The following is a 23,461-nucleotide window of genomic DNA, read 5'->3' on the forward strand; positions in this document are numbered from 1 at the left end:
TTGATTTCCTCCTCAGAATGAACATAAAATACCTGTTGTCACTTATTGTTGGGTATCCAAACTACTACTTCAGAGTCCTTATGCAATCAATTCAGGCAAATGCACAAATCCAATCTATTATACTTATATTTACAGTTGATTTTGTGAGATTGAATTTTTTTAAAAAGTGAACATTCATGGGAATTATTGCCCATCCCGAAGGGCATTTAAGAGTCTGACCAGGTGAAGACAACTGTTTTCCTTCCCTAAAGAGCATTAGTGAACCAGATGGGGTTTTCCCAACAAATTGGTAATGGCCTCGTGGTCATCATTAGACTCTTAATTCCAGAATTATTTTTATTGAATTCAAAATACACCATCTGCCATGGTAGGATTCAAATTCAGGTTCCCAGAACATGACCTAGGTCTCTGGATTAACAAGCCATTGATAATGCCAGTAGGCCATCGCCTCCCTTTATGCCTCCCATTGTTGTTGACTAATCAAAGGCTAAGTCCTCTGGGGGAATCTTAGCACTGCTGTTGAAATTTATGCATTTTGTATTCAGCAATAGAAAATACCAAGCAGAAGCATGAAGGACCTTTACATTTAAATAGCGCCTTCACATCCTCCTATCTCAAAGTACTTTACAAGCAATAGATTAGCTTTTCAAGTGGGTATCACTATTATATTGACAAATGCAATAGCCAGTTTGCGTTCAGCAAGGCTCTGCAGGCATTAAATAATGAGTAGACAGATAATGCATAATTGGTAGCATTAATCATGGAAAGAAGGGTGGCCAGACCCTGGAAAAATCCTTGATCTTCCTTCAATAGAGATTTGCAACCACCCAAGCAGATAGATGGATGCTCAAGTTAGTATGGTATCCACAATTGGCATCTTCAGCAATTTCATCTAGTACTGCTCTGAAATGTTGATTTCCCCCCCAATATATGTGCTTGATATGTGAAGCTTCAACCTTAGGCATGAGTACAATTGACATCCAAGCTGATGTTTGCAACACATTAGAGGCAAAATGTAACCAATTAATGGTGGCATTTTGAATGTTTAACTTGAATGATAAGATTAGCCCAAATGTGAGGTTAGTACATATCTATTGCAATTAATCACAGTCTGAGGTCTGTATTGCAACTTGGTCCAAATTATGTGCCGTTGAGAGTACTTGACCACGTGCTTGTTTTCATGAAGTGAAAATGTAATTAATTGGTGCAGACTCTGAATAATTGGATCGTCGTGACTTTACTTGTGGTGTTACTCTGATGACAACATGGAATGTAGGAGAGGGAGCAAACAATAAATTGGAAACCATTTTACGACTCCTACCAGTCGATCAAAGCTCTTTCTATGGCATGAAGTGCTGGTTGTTGTACAGTTGGCTTTTGAAGCATAAACCTGAGATGTTTGCGATTTCTTTTTTCAGGTACAGCCATTTTAACAATCACTTCCTAAATGAAAACGACATACTTAGGATCGTCCCATCCTGAGAGAGCCTGAATGAGGTTTGCTGCTGTCCTGGTATAACTTAGAGTTCTGATAATTCTATTAGGCTCCTTTCTGAAAAGTTTCTGTAGGATTGCAATTACATTGCTGTTTTTGGATGCTTCTTCTCGATCTTTTACAGGTCTAGTATTATCGAAAGAAGATTAAAGACATGGTTTGGAGTGTAATACAGATCCATTTAGAGAGCAGAATGAGTGCCAACGGGAAGGACTTTAAGTTGGGCCTTTGCTCTCGTTTCTGATGGTCTCCAACAGTAGCTTGCTGCTTTTCAAGAAAAAGCCTTGCAGCATCCTGAAGATAAATTCCTTTTGGATAGCAGGGTGGTGATGAGAGTGGGAACAATTGGGTTATTGAAGACTGAGACTTGGAGGCTGCCAAATATTTATTTTTAAAGTTTTACACATAAGAAATCTGTGGAGATAACTTAAACCTTGTAACTAGTGGAGCTTTGTTATATTGTCAACAATGACTTATCTTAGAACTAACAACTTTGTATAACATTTTGATGTCTTTGGTAAGCAGTCCCAAATTTTGTTCATGATTTGATTTGATTTTGATTTCACTTATTGTAGTCACATATACCTAAGTACAGTGAAAGGTGTTTTGTTTTGCGTCTGGTATGGGTAGATCATAGCATGACCAGGACAAACCGATCATAGGTTAGCAGGTCTGGTGCATCTATGAAGAGAAATGAGTTTAAGTTTCAAGTCCAGTGACCCTTCCTCAGAACTGATGCTGCCAGACCTGCTGAGCTTTTCCAGCAACTTCTATTTTTGTTTCCGAGTTACAGCATCTGCAGTTCTTTGTTTTCATTCAAATCATAAGGGGTTTAGACGAGCAAGGAATACAATAACTGGAGGTCTGTTTTGTGTGTTCAGTCTTTCCAATAGCTGTTGGATAGCAGTTGAGCTAGATACCTATCTTAAATCTGAAAATGTGTTGCTGGAAAAGCGCAGCAGGTCAGGCAGCATCCAGGGAACAGGAGAATCGACGTTTCGGGCATAAGCCCTTCTTCAGGCTTATGCCCGAAACGTCGATTCTCCTGTTCCCTGGATGCTGCCTGACCTCCTGCGCTTTTCCAGCAACACATTTTCAGCTCTGATCTCCAGCATCTGCAAACCTCACTTTCACCTATCTTAAATCATCAGTTCAACTCTGAATGGGTTTAGTATTGGCTGCATGGTTATTTCCTAGAACAAAACATGAAAGTTAATTGAAAACTAAGCTTTTCCTTCTCCATACACATTGGACTGTATCTAGTTGCCTTGTGCAAAATTAGTAGAGACATAGTTGGCTAAATATTCACCTTTGTGCTCCAGTTGGCTGGTTCCATATGCAGGTATTTGTATGGATCTTCCTAAGGTATGTGGGAGGTTCATAATGAGGAAATGATGGCATAATGCTAATGTCACCGGATGAGGAATCCAGAGGACCAGGCTAATGTTCTCGAACTGTGGATTCAGATCCATCCATGGTAGCTGGTGGGATTTTAAAAATAAATTTGGAATATGAAGCTAGTCTTGATGATGACCATGAAACTACACTTGTAAATTTCTGTCTGGTTCACTAATGTCTTTTGAGGAAAGAAATCTGCTGTCCTTTCTTGGTCTGGCTTATATGTAACTTCAAACCCACAGCAATGTGGTTGACACTTAATTATTTTGAATGGAGTCTCTCAGCCACTTCAGAGGGTGGTTAAAGCAAGGCAATAAATGCTGGCCTTGCTAGCATCACTCATATCCCATAAAGGAATAAAATAGTCAAGAGTGGAACAGAGAGAATAATCAAACTCTAGATTGGAGGAGATTGATTTGGTGGTTTTATCCTAACTGGCTTTTTCCAATCCAGGTACAACTTTATCATCATAACTGGCAGGAATTGATACCAGGACTGAAGTATGCAAGATTGAATTAATGACGTACAAGTTTAATTCCCCTAAAAGGCTATTTCTACAAGGCAAGCTTTAATACCAGCAGGGACTATTACTCCTCCATAAGTGTTTTTGTGCTGCCTTCACAAAACCTGCAAACCTCACCTATTCTATAAAATACCTCTGCCCTTGCTGTGATTTAGGTTTGAAGAACACTAGTCCAGAACCATTAGTTTCATACTGCTCATGTATCTACCATAGTTTCTGTAAGTGTTTGTAAAATGGAAGACTAAATACATTGATTTAAAAACAGCTGCACATGTCACTGCCATAGTAAGAGCTTTTACATTAGTGTGATAAATGGTTATGGCATATTGTAAAACGTCTAAGAACAAAAAACCACTTGCAAATGGTTGAATCCTCTCAATTTCTCACATTCTTGTCAAGGACATTTTAAATAAAATATTAGTAACAATTTTTGCAGTCTTTCATGAGAATACAGTATCTCCAATAACTATGGGATGTAAATAACAGCAGCATTAATACACTGAAACCCGTATGCTAATCCTTACAATGCTTCATACATATCTAATACCAAGTATATCCTTCATGGAAAGCAATAATGTAAGGCACTTTCCTCATTTGTGCACTTAATGGTTACTGAGTGGAACTTCCCTTCCAGCTTCAGAGATCCCAAAAATCATTATTTAGGGTTGCTAAATAATTAGAATAATGCCAGGTAGCTGTGGGACTGTGACTTGAGTTTGAGATTTGCTATGCTGCTGAGGAATTATCCATAAATTAACCTTAATTATCTGTAATTGTTTCCACGCTGACCCTAACACAGCAATATACACAGGAAATTAATCTCTTCATTCCTTTTGCACCCAGGTTTCCTGAAAGGTCACTACCAATATTAACAGAACATGTTAATGCCGGTGTTAAAACAATGCTGATCACAAAATCACCGTGTGGGCGGTACGGTGGCACAGTGGTTAGCACTGCTGCCTTACAGCGCCAGAGACCCGGATTCAATTCCCACCTCGGGTGACTGTGTGGAGTTTGCACGTTCTCCCCATGTCTGCATGGGTTTCCTCCGGGTGCTCCGGCTTCCTCCCACAGTCCAAAGATGTGCATGTCAGGTGAATTGGCTGTGCTAAATTGCCCATAGTGTTAGGTGAAGGGGTATGGGTGGGTTGCGCTTCGGCAGGTCGGTGTGGACTTGTTGGGCCGAAGGGCCTGTTTCCACACTGTAAGTAATCTAATCTAATAATCAAAAAAAAAAGTGGGCTGCTTGTTAGCGGTTTATATCTTTAATTTCTAGGTACCTGGCTTAAAACAGGACAGGTGGTAACCTTACAGCCAACCATTTTATCATTTATTCTTTGGGTCTGAAGGAACTGTCCCAATCTTAGACTATACTGACTATCCTAAACACAGCTGTGAAGTAGAGTATGACCGTCATCCTCTTTGCCCACATCAACTGCCAATGATACCTGGCATATTGTACCACTTCATGCACTAAGACCACTTCTGAACTACACTCTATGAACTTACAAATACATAATGCTGAGAAAATAGTAGTGCTGTATTGAGTGACCGTATATAATTTAATCTATCCACTCCTTGTCTCAACCCCATGCATGCACACAACAACTACTCCCACAAATGAAAACGTGCTTTGGAATGATGTACTTCCCTGTTCCACCACCAGTGTGCCTCCAGTAATTGCATCAGACTGATCCAGACAAACTGCAAATAGCACAGCCTCGGGGACAGATTCTATTCATTTCTGTAGAGGTGAAGGTCTCAGTGTGCATTTGTAATTCAGTTCCTGTATTTGGGGAGGTTGATTAAAATTCTGATCTCATTTGGTGAATTGCACATACAAGTAGCAATGGATAGTGTTTCTTATTCATTTGAAATATGTCTCTTACTGTTGAGTGCAGTACTTGCTTCACAACAGTCAGCTTATTCATAACATTGATAGGTTAGGAAGGAAATGGTATACAGTATTAATTTGCATGCAAATTTTGGTGTATCCTGGGAGCATTCTTGCTTTGTGTGTCTGGGCTATTATCCTACAGAGAACATTATGGAGATATTCATTAACATGTAAATGGTCACTAGCTAGAGGCCATGTACTTGACCCTTCCAGACATCCATACCAAAATAAAATGAGTTTTCATTCTATTTCTAGCAGGGCTGCTATCATAATTTGTGGTTAATTTGACTGCTTAACCAATGACTTGTCCTGCAGCTTTGTAGAATTTGTAACTATTCAGAAGTACTTTGAAACAGGAGAAGTCCATATACTAGTCACAATTGTATAGTTATGTTCTTTACAACTTCTAGGTTTAATTTCATAGCTATGATTTCTTGTTAGTCTGACATAGTGGGCGTACAAAACATAGGTCTGGAAAATCGAGGAACTATGGTTCACATCACATCAATCTTCAGTTTTGGAGGTGATCTGCTCACTACTTCCACCAAAATGAATAGTACCCATTTCTTGCCCCAGCTGCACCAACTACCTCTCTACCCCAACTAGTTCTACAATTAAACTCCCAGCAAGAATCAAGATGGATGATTTGTGAATAAACCCACCTATTTCATCATTTCAATGTACATAGGATGGATTTATACATCACAGTATAAAACCAGAGAGTTCTGATGTAGAGATCACATGAATTTCCAGATCAAAGTTTCATTCAGCAAATTTTGCTTCCACATATTGAAGTCATCCAAGGAGCCTTGACCTTCCCTTATCATGGTGTACCTGAAGTATCATTTCATTTAAATATATTAAACATGAGTTGTGCAAATTCAGAAAGTTGGTACTTGCCTGGGAGAGTCCTATAGTTTTATGCTTTGGTGAGCCTATCACTATTGGCATATGGACCATGTCTGGGTGAGAGCCAAGACAAAATAGTCAAGGAAACATATGACATCACAATCTGGATGTGCTTCACTTTGGGAATACCAAACAAGTTCTGGATTAGGTTCATCATTCATCTCTCCAGGGTTTATAACCTCTGTATTTCCTTAACTTTCCAACCCCTGTCCCATTTTGTTTAAAAAAATATAGATCGTATCTACATTATTAATAATCTTTTAAACAGTGAAGAAAAATACATTCTGCCCCCAATACATCTCCTCCGACATCTTATCACCCTTGACACTCACCAAGATGCACACTAGATTGGTACTGGAAATACTCCTTTCACTCACCAACCACAGGTGCTGAAACACATTGAGGCAAACTCATATGTAAATATGTAATCCATTAAATTCCAAATTAATTCTAGATTTTCAAAATTTCCTTTGTCACTCAACCACATAACAAAATCTGAAAGGAGGTAGGAAATGTCCTTAAATCCAGGTAGATCCCCTATGATTCTAAACCCAATGGGCTCAAGAGTACTTAAGAACCACATTTCTGATTTCATATCTCCTTATTGTACATAATTACTGGTTTTCATATTACTCTTCTGTCCAGTTCAGGCAATATGTACTGTGGATTCTTGTCCAAACCAAGTTACTCTTTAATCCTCATGATCTTGTATCAGGGGCTTTAAATTCAGATTGCAAAGAAAATCTCATAGATAACATGTTAAAGTGACATGAGAAAGTAATCCAAAGTAGCCTCTTTTGTAACAAATCACTGATTGGACTCCAACCTTAGGATTTATTTGGTAGAGGACTCACTGATAATCATCCTTCCAAACCCCACTGCTGCAGCAACTAGTCTGTTTACTATACCCCTACTAGAAGCTCTTTAATCTTATGTCACTGACTGATTTTTTTCCCCTATTTTAATTGCCGATGAAAAGTTCCTATGATACAAGAAAGAATGAGCTGTTCTAAACTGTCTTATTGTTGTAAATGCAGTACAACTTAATACCAGTGGTACTGCAAGATATATCTACTAAGGAAAATTCAGCACAATTAACACTTTTTGACTGCCAATACTTAACAGGACTAGAAGAGAAGTAAAGATGACACTAGTCTTTGTAATTAAATGACAATTAATCTAAATGAAATGGAGTGAGTGCATTCTCATTTTGAAACCTTATTCTGGTTTCTTACCTTCAGACATTAAACTTAGGCTGCAATGGATAGGGAGTTAAAATGTTTTTTTTGTTATAATCTAGAATTGAATTAAGACACTTTGCTCTATTCAAGGAGGCACAAATCCATTGTACGTGGTTAAGATACTGGAGCTGATTCGCGTGCCAGGTAATTTGGCAATCTTTGAAAATCCTTTGAATATTTAACTATTACTACTACAGTATTTGATATGATGCAGGGGACTAGAAGCATGATAATTGAACAGCATGTATAAAGTGCTCTCAGGGAGGGGCAAAGGAGGTTCAGGTCGTGTTGATCGAGAGGCGTCCCAGAATTCTTTGGTACCAGTTGCTGAGGAGAATCGTCATCTTATGCTGAGCTGTGCAAATCCAATGAGTTTGGTTTCATCTGGGCTGTAGCCCTCACAGCCAGAGACCTGTGAGGAGAATGAGGGGGAAAGAGTAAGCATCCAGCTGGAATTCCTTTCAGTTATTTAGTTTTATATCTTGATTGGTCAGCAGATGCCAAATGGAACTATAGGGCAGTGGTTATATTAGCAGACAAATTGGAGAATCCTTGAAAAAGGGCAAGGGGACCACGATACATGATTAACTAGTGCTCGTTAAAAACAATGCAGGGAGCAAATCAATTTCTGTTGTCTGCTCCTTTAAAAATAACTGCTGCATACAGCCAACACTAGCTACACTGTTCATTGGCTGCACACATGAGCAGAGGGCTCAAAATTGTAACTTTGTAATCCCAGTTAAATCTAGCCTGTACCTCTTAAAAGAAAAGGTGTGGCTTGAGCAGGGACAGGAAATAAATCTGACCTGTGAAATAGAAAACAATCTTTAATTATAGAAAGCGGGTTGCACTAGAGCCGTGGGTGGAGGAGGTGGAAAGGAGGAGAGATGGCCTGTATTCATAGGCAGCGGAGAACAGATAACTGTAGATATCAATTCTAGGAGTCAAGCCCATAGTGCTGCAAGAAGTTCAATATTCTAACAAGAGTTGCAAAAGTCAGTGAATGCATCTTCAAAGGTCGTATCCTTACAAATGCAACTCTAATCTTGGACACCACTCAATTTTCCTCACCTGTCAACAATTACTAACATAAGAAATAAGAGTAGATCTTTGAAATTTGACACTTCCCAGCCTCTCGTCACTTAAGAAATACTCCTTTATTTTTGTCTACCAAAGTGGATAACATTTCACAGTATGCAAAAACTTGGCAGTTGAAATATACTCATTTTGCATCTCCAAATCCCCTTAAGACATTGTCATATCATCCTTAGAACCGACGCTGCCCCCAAGTTGTGTCCTCTGCAAACCACAACGTATTGCATTTCATCCCCATATCCAGGTAATTAGTATAAACTGTGAATAGCTGGGACACGAGCACTACCCTCCTAATCACGGCCCCACACATTCCCTGAGTTTGCAGAACAAGGTGGTATGCAACAGAAGGCAACACAAGCAAATTGGAAGGGACAGGCACACCTACATGTTGCACCTGGCAAGGTGATGATGCTCACCATTAACAGACTACTCATCACTGAGATGGTGCCCAATGATAAAGTATGACAGTATCCTCATGCCTGACCCCCTCACACCATGTGTCCCACATGCCCATAAACTTAATTCTCTTCCAATTTACAAATTGTATTTCTTACATTATCAACCATACCACATTGCAACTTTATCCTGTGCAATTTCTCTTTCGGATACCAAAGAGTGCAATCTGGTCAGGTGTGGAAGAACAGCAAGATGAATACGCAGCATTATAATGTACATTCACACTTGCACCTATGAGCTCAGATAACTATGCAGCTTAGGGGATAGCACAGAGGCAGGACTTCCATGTGATGAGACACTGGGCACAAGGAGTCTGCAGCTAGAGCACAGATGCCAGCTCACCAATGTGTGATGGGCCAACCTATGGAGGGATGTTATTAAGTATGCAAAACAAAAATGCTTAATGCGTTGGGAAGCCTGCAAGAAAGCCAGTGATCAATATCGAAGAGCAGAGAGGAGGCACAGTATTTTGCGCAGAATTTATAAACCCATCATTTCAGAATGGAAATGATAGCCAGTTTCATCTGGACACTTGTGCAGCCAGCTATGATACAGTATCTAATAGTCTAAATCTCAACTTTCACTACAATACCAGCAGCAGTCACACAACTTCTGCGTCCTGCAGCAAAAGCTCAGATTGCTGCCATTGTGGCTGTGGATTAGTATGCAAAAGCCACCTCAAACTGTGGGAGTGGCTCCACACAGCACAAACCTACTGTGCTTCCTCCGGAAGATAGCATTAATTCTACCAAGATGCTGCAAGCCACAGCCTTTTAGGACCAAAGCCCATCAAAGGCATTCTATAAGACCATGTGCAGTCACCTCTTTTGAAATTTAGCGTCTTTCCATCAGTCATGCTTAAAGCCACTGTGTAGGAACAATAAGACAAGTAAAAGCACAGCAGACAGACACTAAAGGGAATGCACAAGGTTGATATGTGTATTTTGCCATAGGTTTTGGTTTTGCATTGTGACCAAGTGGTCACTGTGATGTTCAGTGAGAGAGAAGAAGATAAGGTATGGGACTCTTGACGAATGGGAAATTGGCATTATATTTACTGGTATCACATTTGGATACATCTTTCACCAACCCAGCCAGAAAGCAGATGTCTTGGTTGCTTCACTTCTCTTCCTCCTCATCCGGTATAGCTGGTGGCAAGGGCTGTCCTCTCATGATGGTACGGTTGTGCAGCATGCAGCAAATCTGCTGCTCTATCAAACTGTATAGAGCTCCTTCACAGTGGTGCAGACTGCATAAATGTTGTTTCAGCATATCAATGGTCTTCTGTATCATTTTGTATAACAGCATGTGGTCAGTGGATAGTTTTGTCATGCAATTACCAACCTTCAGTTTGCTGCAGTGATTCAAAATGCAGTTGGCACAGAGGACTACTTCAGAATGCAGGTATTTACCTGCTGCCAAGATATTGAGTGATGGCCTTCCTGATTCTCTGGCCAGGGTCACACATGAAGAATTGGAATCCCTATTGATTCTCATATAGGGCAGACTTTCCACATACTGTGCCAGCAAATTGATATGTGCATATTTTATGGAACCCTGCACAGGTAAAGCTGAAAGTGAAGCTGCATGCTTACACTGCCTGCTTCTCTGATCAGGAGAAAAATGAAATGTATTCAGCTCTCATTGCATAGAGGATCCCAGTAGCCTCCCTCATGCAACAGTGGATGGCAAACTGAGATGTTGTAAATACCTCCAGCTCCAGTCTGGAGGGAACTCATTTAACTGTTCATCATCACGGTCACCTGCACAGCTACTAGTAATGTGGTCCTTGCCCTGCTCTGAATTGAAGTTGTTGCTACATTGACTGAAATCTGCTGCCCAGAATGCCTTTACTGAAGCCCACACGCTGTTGGTCCTCTCTCTCTTCCAACCACTTCTCCTGATCTGTGTCGCCCAGAAGTTTCAAATTGCTGGCTTTGTATGAGTGATACTCATGATCATGAGCTGTGTGTTATCCCGAGAGAAAAGTAAAGCTCAGAGTTACTGATTAAACAACTTCATTCAAATCATACAATTTTCAAGTTAAAGTAAAAGTATTCTGAAATGATAAGATCAGACCATTCTCAAATGACTTTAAGCAGAGGACATTTTACAATCTTGGAATACTAATGAGATCACATAGAAGTTTCTCAAACACTAAAGAATTTGAAGGTTAAAATGGTTAAGAAGTACACAAACCAGTAAAATGAGCAGAATTCCTGTTATGGCTTAGAATGGACAGTAAGTGATATAACCCCTCATGCCTGCTCTGGCAAAAGATTAGATCATGAAGATTCTTCCAAATTAGCTTCACTTTTCTACATACTGCTCATATCCTCCGTTCCCTTAATTGAAAATATCAACTTCAACCTTAAAGAAAAGTAACAGCATCCGCATTAGTAAATAAATGCATCAGATGATGTGATGGATCAAGTAGTAGAACAGGAAGACCCAATGTTCAAGAGCTTGTTGGGATTGTATTATAGGCCCAGCAATAGTCAGTGGGAAATTGAGAAGCAAATATATAAGGAGATCTCAGATATCTGTAAGAATAATAGGATGGTAATAGTAATGGATTTAACTTTCCAAACATAAACTGGGACTGTCATAACACTAAGGGCTTGTAAAATGTGTACAAGAATACTTTCTTATTCAATATGTGGATGTACTGACTGGAGAACGAGCAATACTTGACTTTCTGTTGGAAAATAAGGCAGGACAAGTGATTGAGGTGTCAGTGGGGGAGCACTTTGGGAACCAGTGATTATAATGCTATTAGTTTTAAGATAGTTATGGAAAAGGATAGACCGGATCAAAAAGGTAAAACTCTAAATTAGAGTAAGGCCAATTTTGACAGTATTAGACAGGAACGTTACAAGGGGTCACAGGTTCAAGGTGAGAGGGGAAAAGTTTAAGGGAGGTGTGCACGAGAAGTTTTTCATGCAGAGAGTGGTAGTAGTCTCGAACACACTGCCAGAAAAGGTGGTGGGAGCAGGCACATTGTGACATTTAAGAAGCATCTGGGTGATTACATGAAGGAGATAATAGAGGGATATGGATCTAATAAGGACAGAAGATTTTTCAGTTTAGTTAGAGCATGATGATCGGCACAGGCTTGGAAGGCTGCACTTCTCTTGGTTCTTTGATTGGGGGAGACTACTCACAGGTAAAGGGATGTTTGGAAATTGGAAGGCCTTCAAAAATGAGATAACAGGAGTTCACAAACAGTATGTTCCCATTAGTGCAAAGGGTAAGGCTGGTAGGTGTAGGGAATGCTGGATGACTGGAGAAATTGAGGCTCTGGTCAAGAAAAAGGAGGCATATGACCAGTATAGACAGCTGGGATTGACTGAATCCCAGCAGAGTACAAGGGCAGTAGGAGTATCCTTAAGAGGGAAATCAGGAGGGTGAAAAGGCAAAGTGAGATAGCTTTGGCAAACAGTGTTAAGAAGAATCCAAAGAGATTCTATAAGTACATTAAGGGCAAAGGAGTAACTAGGAAAAGAATAGGGCCCCTTAAAGATCAGTGTGACCGCCTATCTGTGGAACCACAGGAGCTGGGTGAGATAATAAACAAATATTTCGTGTCAGTATTTACTGTGGAGAAGGACAATGGAAGCGAGGGAACTTGGGAAAATAAATAATAATGTCTTGAAAAGAGTTCATATTACAGAGGAGTGGTGCTGAAGATCTTAAAATACATAAAGACAGATAAATCCTCAGGACCCTATCAGTGTTTCCCAGCACTTTATGGGAAGCTAGGGAAGAAATTGCTGGGTCTCTTGCTGAAATATTTGTGTCACGGACTGCCATGGGTGACAGCCAGAAGACTGGAGGTTGGCTAATGTGGTGTCGTTATTTAAGAAAGGCTGTAAGGAAAAGCCAAGGAACTACAGACCGGTGAGCCTTATGTCAGTGGTGAGCAAGTTGTTGGAGGGGACAGGATTTATATGCATTTGGAAAGGCGAGGGCTGATCAGGGACAGTCAACGTGACTTTGTGCATGGCAAACCATGCCTCATTAACTTGACTGGGTTTTCTGAAGAGGTGACAAAGAAGATTGATGAAGGCAGTGTGGTAGACATTGTCTATGTGGACTCAAGCAAAGTGTTCGACGAGGTTCCACATAGTAGACTGATTAGTAAAGTTAGATTTCAGAGGATCCAGCGGGAGCTAGCCAACTGGATACAAAATTACCTTGAAGATCGGAGACACAGAGTGTGGTGGTGGAGGGTTGCTATTCAGACTGAAAGCCTGTGACCAGTGGTGTACCACAAGGATCGGTGCTGGGTCCACTACTTGTTATCATTTATATAAATGATATGGATTGAACATAGGAGACACAGTTAGTAAATTTGCAAATGACACCAAAACTGGTGGTGTGGTGGACAGTGAAGATTATCTCAGAGTACAGTGGAACCTTGATGAGGATGAGGAGTGGCAAATGGAGTTTAATTTAGATTAATGTGAGCTGCTGCATTTTGGAAAAGCAAATCAGGTTAGGACTTACACACTTAATGGTAAGGTCCTGGGAGTGTTGCTGAACAAAGAGACCTGGGGTGCAGGTGCATATTTTCTTGAAAGTCGAGTCGCAGATAGACAGAATGGTAAAGGAAGTGTTTGGTACGCTTTGCTTTATTGGTCAGAACATTGAGCAGAGGAATTGGGATGTCATGTTTCGGCTGTATAGGACATTGGTGAGACCACTTGTAGAATATTACATTCTACAAGGAAGGATGTAGTTAAAAAAGAGTGCAGAAAAGAGTTACAAGGATGTTGGCCAGGACTGAAAGGGTTGAGTGATAAAAGAGAGGCTGAGTAGGCTGAGGTTTTTTCCCCCTGGAGTGTCAGAGGCTGAGAGGTGTCCTTCATAAAGGTTTATAAAATCATGAGGGACATGGATAGGGCGAATACCCAAGGTCTTTTTTCCTAGGGTAGGTGAGTCCAAAAGTAGAGGACATAGGTTTAAGATGAGAGGGGAAAGATTCAAACAGGACTCGAGGGGTAATTTTTTTCACAGAGGGTGGTGCGTGCATGGAACAAACTGCCAGAGCAAATAGTGAAGGCAGCATTTAAAAGGCATCTGGATGGATATATGAATAGGAAGGGTTTAGAGGGATACGGGTCAAATGCTAGCAAATGGGACTAGGTCAGATTGGGATGTTTGGTCAGCACAGACGAGTTGCGCCAAGGAGTCTATTTCCATGCTGTATGACTCCATGACTCTACGACGTAAGTAACAGGAGCAAAAGTCGACCTTTTTGTCCCTTGAACCTGATCATTCAGTAAGATCATGGCTGATATGCTTATGGCCTTAATCCTTTCCTGCCCATTCTCCATTTCCCTTAACCTCACTACATTTCTAAAATCTAACTCAGCCATCTGTATACTCAATGACCTAGCTTCCACTGCTCTCTGGGAGTAGAGAATTCTAAAAGATTCATAATCCTGAAAAAGAAATTCCTCCCATCTCAATCTTAAATGGGAGACTCCTTATTTTTAAACTGTGCCTCATTTTCACCACTCCCAAATTGGAAACAATTTTCAGTGTCTACCCTGTCAAGCACCCTCAGAATCTTTAAATTTCAATATGATCGCATCTCATCTAAATTTCAGTAAAATCTCCCTTAACAATGCCTACAAAGTTGGAGCGAGTCTTCACTATTTTTGTTTTCCATTCCTCATCCCCTTTGCTATGAAGAATAGCATTCAAGTTGCTAACTGGACCTGCACATTCACTTTTGTGATGCATGTACAAGGACATCCAGATCCCTCTGTATTGCGGCAGTCTGCAGTCTCTCTCCAGTTAAATCATATCCTACTTTTCTACTCTCACTGCCAAATATTTACCCACTCCCTTATTCTATCTAAATCCGTTTGCAAGATCCTTTGTATCCTCCTCACAACTTGATTTCCTATCCATCGGCAAATTTGGCTACAAATCACTCAGACACTTCATTCAAGATATTAATATATGTTGTAATAGTTTGCCAATCTGAAAATTAAACACAGAATCCAACTCTGTTTTCTGTTACTCTGACAATCCTGCTTTCTTGCCATATCCTCAAAGAACTAGGATAAGTTTATCAAGCACTATTTCCTTTTCATAAATCCATTTAGACTCTGACTGACTACATCCTGCTACTACTTCCTTAATTATGGATTCTAGCATTTTCTCAATAATGGATATTTGGCTAACTGACCTATAGTTTCCTGATTTATGTCTCCCTTCTTGATCCTTGGTCTGTGTTGGCTTAGATGAGTGAGGTGTTCATTAGCCACAAGAAGAGGAGGAAATAAGTGCCCACTTATATCAAGAAGCATTTCTAGATCAGTTGTAGCAATTAAATTATACAGCATAATGAACCTCTCCCTCCTCTGCCCAACAGCACATCTTGACCCTAAGCTCAGAAAAGTACCTACATCATATCAAAATCATGTTTCTTCCCCCATTCCCACATCAGCTAGCTGTGACTCCCCAGTGAGATTGTGAAACGTTGTTTTGTGTCTCAGGCTGCCTGCAGACTGGATTGAGAGGAAGCAAGGACTGCAGATGCTGGAGAGTCAGAATCGGAAAGTGTGGCACTGGAAAAGCACAGCAGATCAGTCAGCATCTGAGAAGCAGGAGAGTCGACATTTCGGGCATAAGCCCTTCATCAGGAATGATTCAGACAGGATTAAGGCTGCCTGATCATCCCAGTTCTGATCCTCCCAGCCAGTCAGTAGCCTCTCATTCCAATTAAGGTGTCCGTATCAAGGTGATGGTAAAAGGGCTTTCTATCAATACAGGCTGCAAGAAGCCCATTAACACTTGAGGACAACATTACATTCAAGCAACATCTTGTTTATACAGTACGTTTAACAAAATAAATTGCCCCAGATCGCCCCACAAAGTGGACGGCAACCAGACACCAAAACATTTGTGAGCCAAGGTAAATGAGCGAATGGATGGAAAATAATTATCCAATTTTAAAATGATAAACCTATCGAAGAGATAGGAAAAACAATCAGATGTCACAAATTCATGAACTTTCATGCAACTACCTGTGTACAGTTCTTTAAATATTTGAACATCTGAGAAGTTTGTAGAGAGCGTTTGGGTTCTCTTACCAGTCTGAATGTGAGGCTCCTGTTTGAATGAGGATCATCTATTAGTCTCTGCAGGTTGTTGGCTACTAATGAAACAACAGAAAAGAAGGTTGTCAGGGTAGGTAAAAGGACATTGTATCAGCCAATATTTGAATATAAACGGTGCTGCAACTTACCAACCATCATGTCAAACTCGTCTACCAAACCAGCAGAGACGAGCTCCTGAGAAACACCAACCGCAGAGTCTAAGGGTCAGGTATTTAAAATCAGTTTTGTGTGGAATTAGTATAATCATAGAATCTCTACAGTGCAGAAAGAGGCCGTTCAGCCCATTGAGTCTGCACTGACCCTCCAAACAGCATCCCACTCAGACCCACCACCTTACCCTATCTCTATAACCCTACATTTCCCATGGCTAATCCACCTAGCCTGCACATCCCTGAACACTATGGGCTATTTAGCATGGCCAATTCACTTAACCTGCACATGTTTGGACTGTGGAACAAAACCAGAGCACCCGGGGGGAGCCCCTGCAGACACGAGGAGAATGTCTGTGTGGACTTTGCACAGTCGCCCAAGTCTGGAATAGAATCCAGGTCCCTGGCATTGTGAGGCAGCCGTGCTAACCACTGAGTCACCGTGCTGCCCATAATCATTAATACTGATCAGGGCGACACAGTCTGATCTTAAACGTAACAGTCAATAAATGTACTGTCCTTGTCCATGTTCATTATAGTGCAGAACACCCACTGCAGCTTTTTAAAGGAACAGTTGCCCTCCTTTACTCTCAACTATTTGGTTAGTCATCCATTTCCAGTTGGATTTCAGGACACATGCCCCATTTCTAACCAAGACAATATAAAGGGTGACTTGGGTTTGGTCTCTGCCATTTTACAACCAACCACTAAAATCTCAATGATTTGGAAGTCTAATGTTCTGATAGATCAGAATTTAATAAATATCATCCAAACTTACCCCTTCCTGGAGTGAACTCAAATCTGATATCATTTAGCTCCCTTCGTAAATTCCTGTGTAAACATTAAAACAGTTAATACAGAAATTGTGACACAGCACCTGGATTACCATCTTCAGTTCTAAAATTATTTTTTACTAATGGAAAACTTCCTTCAGAGTTTGAAAACTCCGAGTTATGAAAATCTGCCCCTCCTCCACTCAGTCTCATTTTCCAATTTCCTATCAGTGCTGCCCACCCTTAGATGAACATTTCCCCTGTACCTCATCTAAGAGGACTGGGTTGTCTGGCCCTTCACAGTCACCAATCTTTCTCCATGACAGTGACTCTGATAGCAGCTTCTCTCCCAGTAACTAAAATCAGGATGCCTTGTTTAGTTGCTCTATTGGACGTCTTCACAGGGATGCTTTAGCTAAGCATGTTTGCTACTTGTACTGATCTGAAGTGCACAGTGACCAGATCACCTATTATCAGCACAGCTTACTTCATTCAAATGGTCAGTGTGTACAAAAAAACTTTCCACAAGATTTAGTTGAGGTTGAATTCTCCTTACCGTAGTCGCAGGACTAGATGGACAGAACTATCTTCATTACTTAGATGAGATGGACTTTCTGATTGTTCCTGTCAAAAGCATAAATGTTAAAGAGAGTTGGAATAATATTAAATGTCTTTGTCAAATCCTAAGCTTCAGAGAGGGCCGCTCTGCTAGCTTCTACAAGTTACTAAAGACAGTTTGGAAAATCATTGCAACAATGTCCCATTTGGCTCACCATGTAAGGGCACTTATCTTTTGGCAATGTTCTGAATCCCAAAAAAGATAATTGAAAACAACATGGGATCGGTAACAAAATCTCTGAACCCATCATCATCAACTGCACCCCAGAAAGATGTCATCCTTTTATTATCATTAATGATCACTAATCCATAGGTTCACATAACAGGTCCTTAGTGTCGGATTTATCTGTATATCCCCAGTTATATTGTCGCATTTCTCCAGGGGCACAAGCTTGTTAATAATAACAACATGGTATAAAATGTATTGTGAATATGTCAGGGTCCTGAGGGACTACAGCTGATCTCATGTCAGCAGGATTGCCCTAAGATATGGAAGGCTCTGGGTCTTCACTATTGTTATCCCAACAAATTGTTTTAAGTATTATTTGTACTTTTCAGTTAGTATTAGTATGAGGTTTGACAGACATATACGTTTGTTCTGTTTGCCTCTGGCTGCTGTGAAGTGCATCTGAAATAAATCTGGAGTCATTGCTGGAAAGTGTATCTATATTTAATAGCAGGGTCTTTATCTCTTTTGTGATTGTAAGATGTTGACACCTTTGTTGGAGTCACTCTTCAATTTCCTGTCCTTGAAGGTTGCATGAGAGACAAAAGAACTAAGATGCTGGAATCCAAGGTCGACAGGCAGGAAGCTGGAAGAACACAGCAAGCCAGGCAGCATCAGGAAGTGGAGAAGTTGACGTTTCGAAACATTGACTTCTCCACCTCCTGATGCTGCCTGGCTTGCTGTGTTCTTTCAGCCTTCTGCTTGTCTACCTTGAAAGTTAATGTTGGCAGGCTACCTAACATAGGAACAGGAGTAGGCATTCAACCCATTGAGCCTGTTCCTCCATTTAATACAATCATGGCCTGATCAAATATTTCAACGCCTTTTATCCACACTCTCTCCATACCAATTTTTGCCACTGGTAATCAAAACTTATCAACCTACACTTTAAGCATACTCAAAGACTAAGTTCCCACAGCTTTCTCAGATAGAAAATTCCAAAGATTCACAACTTTCAGTTATAGAATTACTCCTCATCCCAGTCTTAAATGCCACCCTCATTTTAACTTGTGCCCCCTGGTTCTAGACTCCCCACCCAGGCATTTAACCGGTCTATCCCTTCATGTATTTTGTAGATTTCAATGAGAACACTTCTAATTTTCCAAGACTGTTGCAAAATTAAGCCCAGTTTGCCTAATCTCTCTTTATAGACCAATCCTGCCGCCTTGGGACAATTCTGGTAAACCTTGGTTGCACTCCACCTATGGCAATAATATTCCTTGAGATAAAGAGACCAGAATTGCACACAGTCCTCCAGCTCCTATACAATTTAAAGCAAGATGTCACTCGTGGTATACTCAAATCCTCTTACAATGAAGACTAACATTCCATTAACCTTTGTAATAGCTTGCTACACCTGCATGTTAACCTTCAGTGACTTATCAACAAGGACACCTAGGTCCCTTTGCACATCTACACTTTCCAACCTCCTAATCATTTAAGAAATATTCTACACATCTATTTCTCCTACCAGCGTGGACAATGTTATATTTTTTCCACATTATATTCTATTTGACAAATTTTTTTGTTCAATCACTAAGCCTGTAAAATCCTCTTCATAACACACATTCCTTGTCTAGCTTTGTGCCACCTGCAAATATTACATTAGATCTCCATGTCCAAATCATTGATATATAATGTGAACAGCTGGGGCCCAAGAACACATCTTTGAGATACCCCACTAGTCATTCTGCCAGTGCAAGAATAACCCACTCATTCCTACTCTGTTTTCTATTTTTTAAACAATCATTAATCCATGCCAATACATTACCTCCTGTGCCACATGCTTTAATTTTGCTAACCAACCTCCTGTTGGGGGGGGGGGGTCTGATCAAAAGCCTTCTGAAAATCCAAATATACTACATCCATTAACTCTCCTTTATCAACTTTATTAGTGACATCCTCAAAAACCTCCAAATGGACCAAACCGGATTTTCAATCAAATCAAATCTAATACTGATTATGCCCAACAAAATATTTTTTCTCCATGTGTCCATTTATCACGTCCTTTATGATAGATTCGAGCATTTTCCCTACTTCTGATGGAAAGCTGATGGGTGTGGAGTTCCCTGTTTTTCTTCCCTTGCTGCTTTTTTAAAAAAAATGGTGGGAATACTAGATACAAGGTTCCAATCTGCAGGAATCATTCCAGAATCTAAAGCATTTTGGAAAATGATTATCAATTCAGCCCCATTAATTTCTCTCATATAACCTTCATACTAATACAATTTTCCATCAACTCCTTATTCTCCTTCATTACTTGAATCTCTAATTCTGGGAGATTTCTGGCAGTGAAGAGTGTCACCTCCAGGTCCCAATTCAGTTCTCACCCAACATCCATGCTTCCAGCAATTGTCAAAACACCACTGATGACTAAGCTTCCAGCCCTTAACAGAAGTGTTCAAATTAGTTATATAGTCCAGCTGACCATATAGACCTGGGACCTGTCTGGACTGTTGAGGGTGACTTTACTGATGAGGCATCAGGGTGCCAATTGGATGTCTTTTGAATGAGATGCAGTGATCTCTTTGCTGAACTCAGGAAGTGGTATAACCTTTGTGCATTACTCTGGAAGTGGAGGGTATGCAATGTATAACATTGATGATTTTAGCAAAACTTTCTCGTAAGACAGTAGCTCCAGAGGTAGACCTGGGTGGGAAGAAAATGCAGTTAAACCCGAGGTTTCAATGTCCTACCAGCCCTTGCCCCACTTGCTGGCAATGTGACAAACTGTTGGTCTTTCAAAGTGGTTCACCTGAACGTTTTTGAGATCATGATGCAACTGAACGAAAGAGTCATTCATCTGATACAGAGTTTAAACCCTCCCAGCACTCAAACCTCACTCACCTTGAAAGTAAAGCTATAGCATGGTTTCCAGTCAACAAATGTGGAAGTTCAAGGTGAACAACAGCTATAAAACTGGGACAGAGGGTCAGCATTAAACTATCGAGACTACTTTTGTTTGATTCATCCAACAGCACTCCCTCCAGACCCAGGATATCCTTCCTCAGATAAAAAGACCAAAAATGCACACCATACTTTAGGTGTGGTCTCACCAAGGCACTGGACAATTGCAGCAAGACATCCCTGTTCATCTACTCAAATCCTCTTGCAATGAAGGCCATTTACCCTCTTCACCTCCTGCTGTACCTGCAGGCTTACATTCAGCAACTGGTGTATGAGGACACCCAGGTCTTGTTGCACCTCCTTTTTTCCCAAACTATCACCATGCAGATAATAATTTTCTTTCCTGTTTTTGCTACCAAAGTGGATAAATTCACATGTATACACATTATACTTCACCTGCCAGGTATCCAGCAACACTGATAGAGTCATTGAGTCATAGAGACGTACAGCATAGAAACAGACCCTTCAGTCCAACCCCTCCATGCCGACCAGATATCCCAACCCAATCCAGCCCCACCTGCCAGCACCCGGCCCATATCCCTCCAAACCCTTCCTATTCATATACCAATTCAAATGCCTTTTAACTGTTGCAATTGTACCAGCCTCCACCACATCCTCTGGCAGCTCATTCCATACACGTACCACCCTCTGTGTGAAAACGTTGCCACTCACGTCCCTTTTATATGTTTCCCCTCTCACCTTAAACCTATACCCTCTAGTTCTGGACTCCCCCAGCCCAGGGAAAATTCTTTGTCTATTTATCCTATCCATGCCCCTCATAATTTTGTAAACCTCCATAAGGTCACCTCTCAGCCTCCGACACTCCAGGGAAAATAGCCCCAGCCTGTTCAGCCTCTCCCTTTAGCTCAAATCCTCCAACCCTAGCAACATCCTTGTAAATCTTTTCTGAACCCTTTCAAGTTTCACAACATCTTTCCGATAGGAAGGAGACCAGAATTGTATGCAATATTCCAACAGTGGCCTAACCAATGTACTGTGCAGCCACAACATGACCTCGCAACTCCTGTACTCAATACTCTGACCAATAAAAGAAAGCATACCAAACGCCTTCTTCACTATCCTATCTACCTGCGACTCCACTTTCAAGGAGCTATGAACCTGCACTCCAAGGTCTCTTTGTTCAGCAACACTCCCAAGGACCTTACCATTAAGTGTATAAGTCCTGCTAAGATTTGCTTTCCCAAAATGCAGCACCTCGCATTTATCTGAATTAAACTCCATCTGCCACTTCTCAGCCCATTGGCCCATCTGATCAAGATTCTATTGTAATCTGAGGTAACCACCTTAGCTGTTCACTACATCTCCAATGTTGGTGTTATCTGCAAACTTACTAACTGTACCTCTTATGCTCACATCCAAATCATTTATGTAAATGACAAAAAGTAGAGGCCCTAGCACTCCACTGGTCACAGACCTCCAGTCTGAAAAACAACCCTCCACCACCACCCTCTGTCTTCTACCTTTGAGCCAGTTCTGTATCCAAATGGCTAGTTCTCCCTGTATTCCATGAGATCTAACCTTGCTAATCAGTCTCCCATGGGGAACCTTACTGATGTCCATATAGATCACATCTACCGTTCTGCCCTCATCAATCCTCTTTGTTACTTCTTCAAAAAACTCAATCAAGTTTGTGAGACATGATTTCCCACACAGAGACATGTTGACTATCCCTAATCATTCCTTGCCTTTCCAAATACGTGTACATCCTGTCCCTCAGGATTCCCTCCAACAACTTGCCCACCACCGAGGTCAGGCTCACTGGTCTATAGTTCCCTGGCTTGTCCTTACCACCCTTCTTAAGCAGTGGCACCACGTTAGCCAACCTCCAGTCTTCCGGCACCTCATCTGTGACTATTGATGATACAAATATTTCAACAAGAGGCCCAGCAATCACTTCCCTAGCTTCCCACAGTGTTCTAGGGTACACCTGATCAGGTCCTGGGGATTTATTCACCTTTATGCATTTTAAGACATCCAGCACTTCCTCCTCTGTAATATGGACATTTTGCAAGGTGTCATTATCTATTTCGCTACTTTCTATATCTTCCATATCCTTTTCCACAGTAAATACTGATGCAAAGTACTCGTTTAGTATCTCCCCCATTTTCTGCGGCTCCACACAAAGGCCACCTTGCTGATCTTTGAGGCGCCCTATTCTCTCCCTAGTTACCCTTTTGTCCCTAATGTATTTGCAAAAACCCTTTGGATTCTCCTGAACTCTATTTGCCAAAGCTATCTCATGTCCCCTTTTTGCCCGTCCTGATTTCCCTCTTAAGTATACTCCTACTTCCTTTATACTGTTCTAAGGATTCCCTTGATCTATCCTGTTTATACCTTACATAGGCTTCCTTCTTTTTCTTAACCAAACCCTCAATTTCTTTAGTCATCCAGCATTCCCTATACCTACCAGCCCTTCCTTTCACCCTGACAGGAATATACTTTCTCTGTAATCTCATTTCTGAAGGCTTCCCATTTTCCAGCCGTCCCTTTACCTGCCAACATCTGCCTCCAATCAGCTTTTGAAAGTTCTGGCCTAATACCATCAAAATTGGCCTTTCTCCAATTTAGAACTTCAACTTTTAGATCTGGTCTATCCTTTTCCATCACTATTTTAAAA

The 23,461-nt window shown here is 40.9% G+C and overlaps 1 protein-coding gene across 2 annotated transcripts in view; it reads right to left on the bottom strand.

Annotated features, from left to right (window-relative positions):
- Positions 1–1,043: 1,043 nt before the first annotated feature.
- Positions 1,044–23,461, bottom strand: part of LOC122543361 (STE20/SPS1-related proline-alanine-rich protein kinase-like) — a 109,855-nt gene continuing 87,437 nt past the window's right edge. Inside the window, exons 13-17 of one of the 2 annotated variants that reach the window (XM_043681986.1) lie at positions 17,629–17,696; positions 17,078–17,130; positions 16,279–16,347; positions 16,124–16,188; positions 1,044–1,803 (exon numbers count right to left, since the gene is read on the bottom strand). In XM_043681986.1, coding sequence (XP_043537921.1) covers positions 1,711–1,803; positions 16,124–16,188; positions 16,279–16,347; positions 17,078–17,130; positions 17,629–17,696 — 348 coding nt within the window. In that variant the 3' untranslated portion in view covers positions 1,044–1,710. Of the gene's footprint in view, positions 1,804–7,470; positions 7,876–16,123; positions 16,189–16,278; positions 16,348–17,077; positions 17,131–17,628; positions 17,697–23,461 lie in introns of those variants that run through there. The other variant, XM_043681985.1, reaches the window with a different exon arrangement.

The sequence above is a fragment of the Chiloscyllium plagiosum genome, chromosome 43 (genome assembly GCF_004010195.1).
Source record: "Chiloscyllium plagiosum isolate BGI_BamShark_2017 chromosome 43, ASM401019v2, whole genome shotgun sequence".
In the NCBI taxonomy this organism is placed as follows: domain Eukaryota; kingdom Metazoa; phylum Chordata; class Chondrichthyes; order Orectolobiformes; family Hemiscylliidae; genus Chiloscyllium; species Chiloscyllium plagiosum.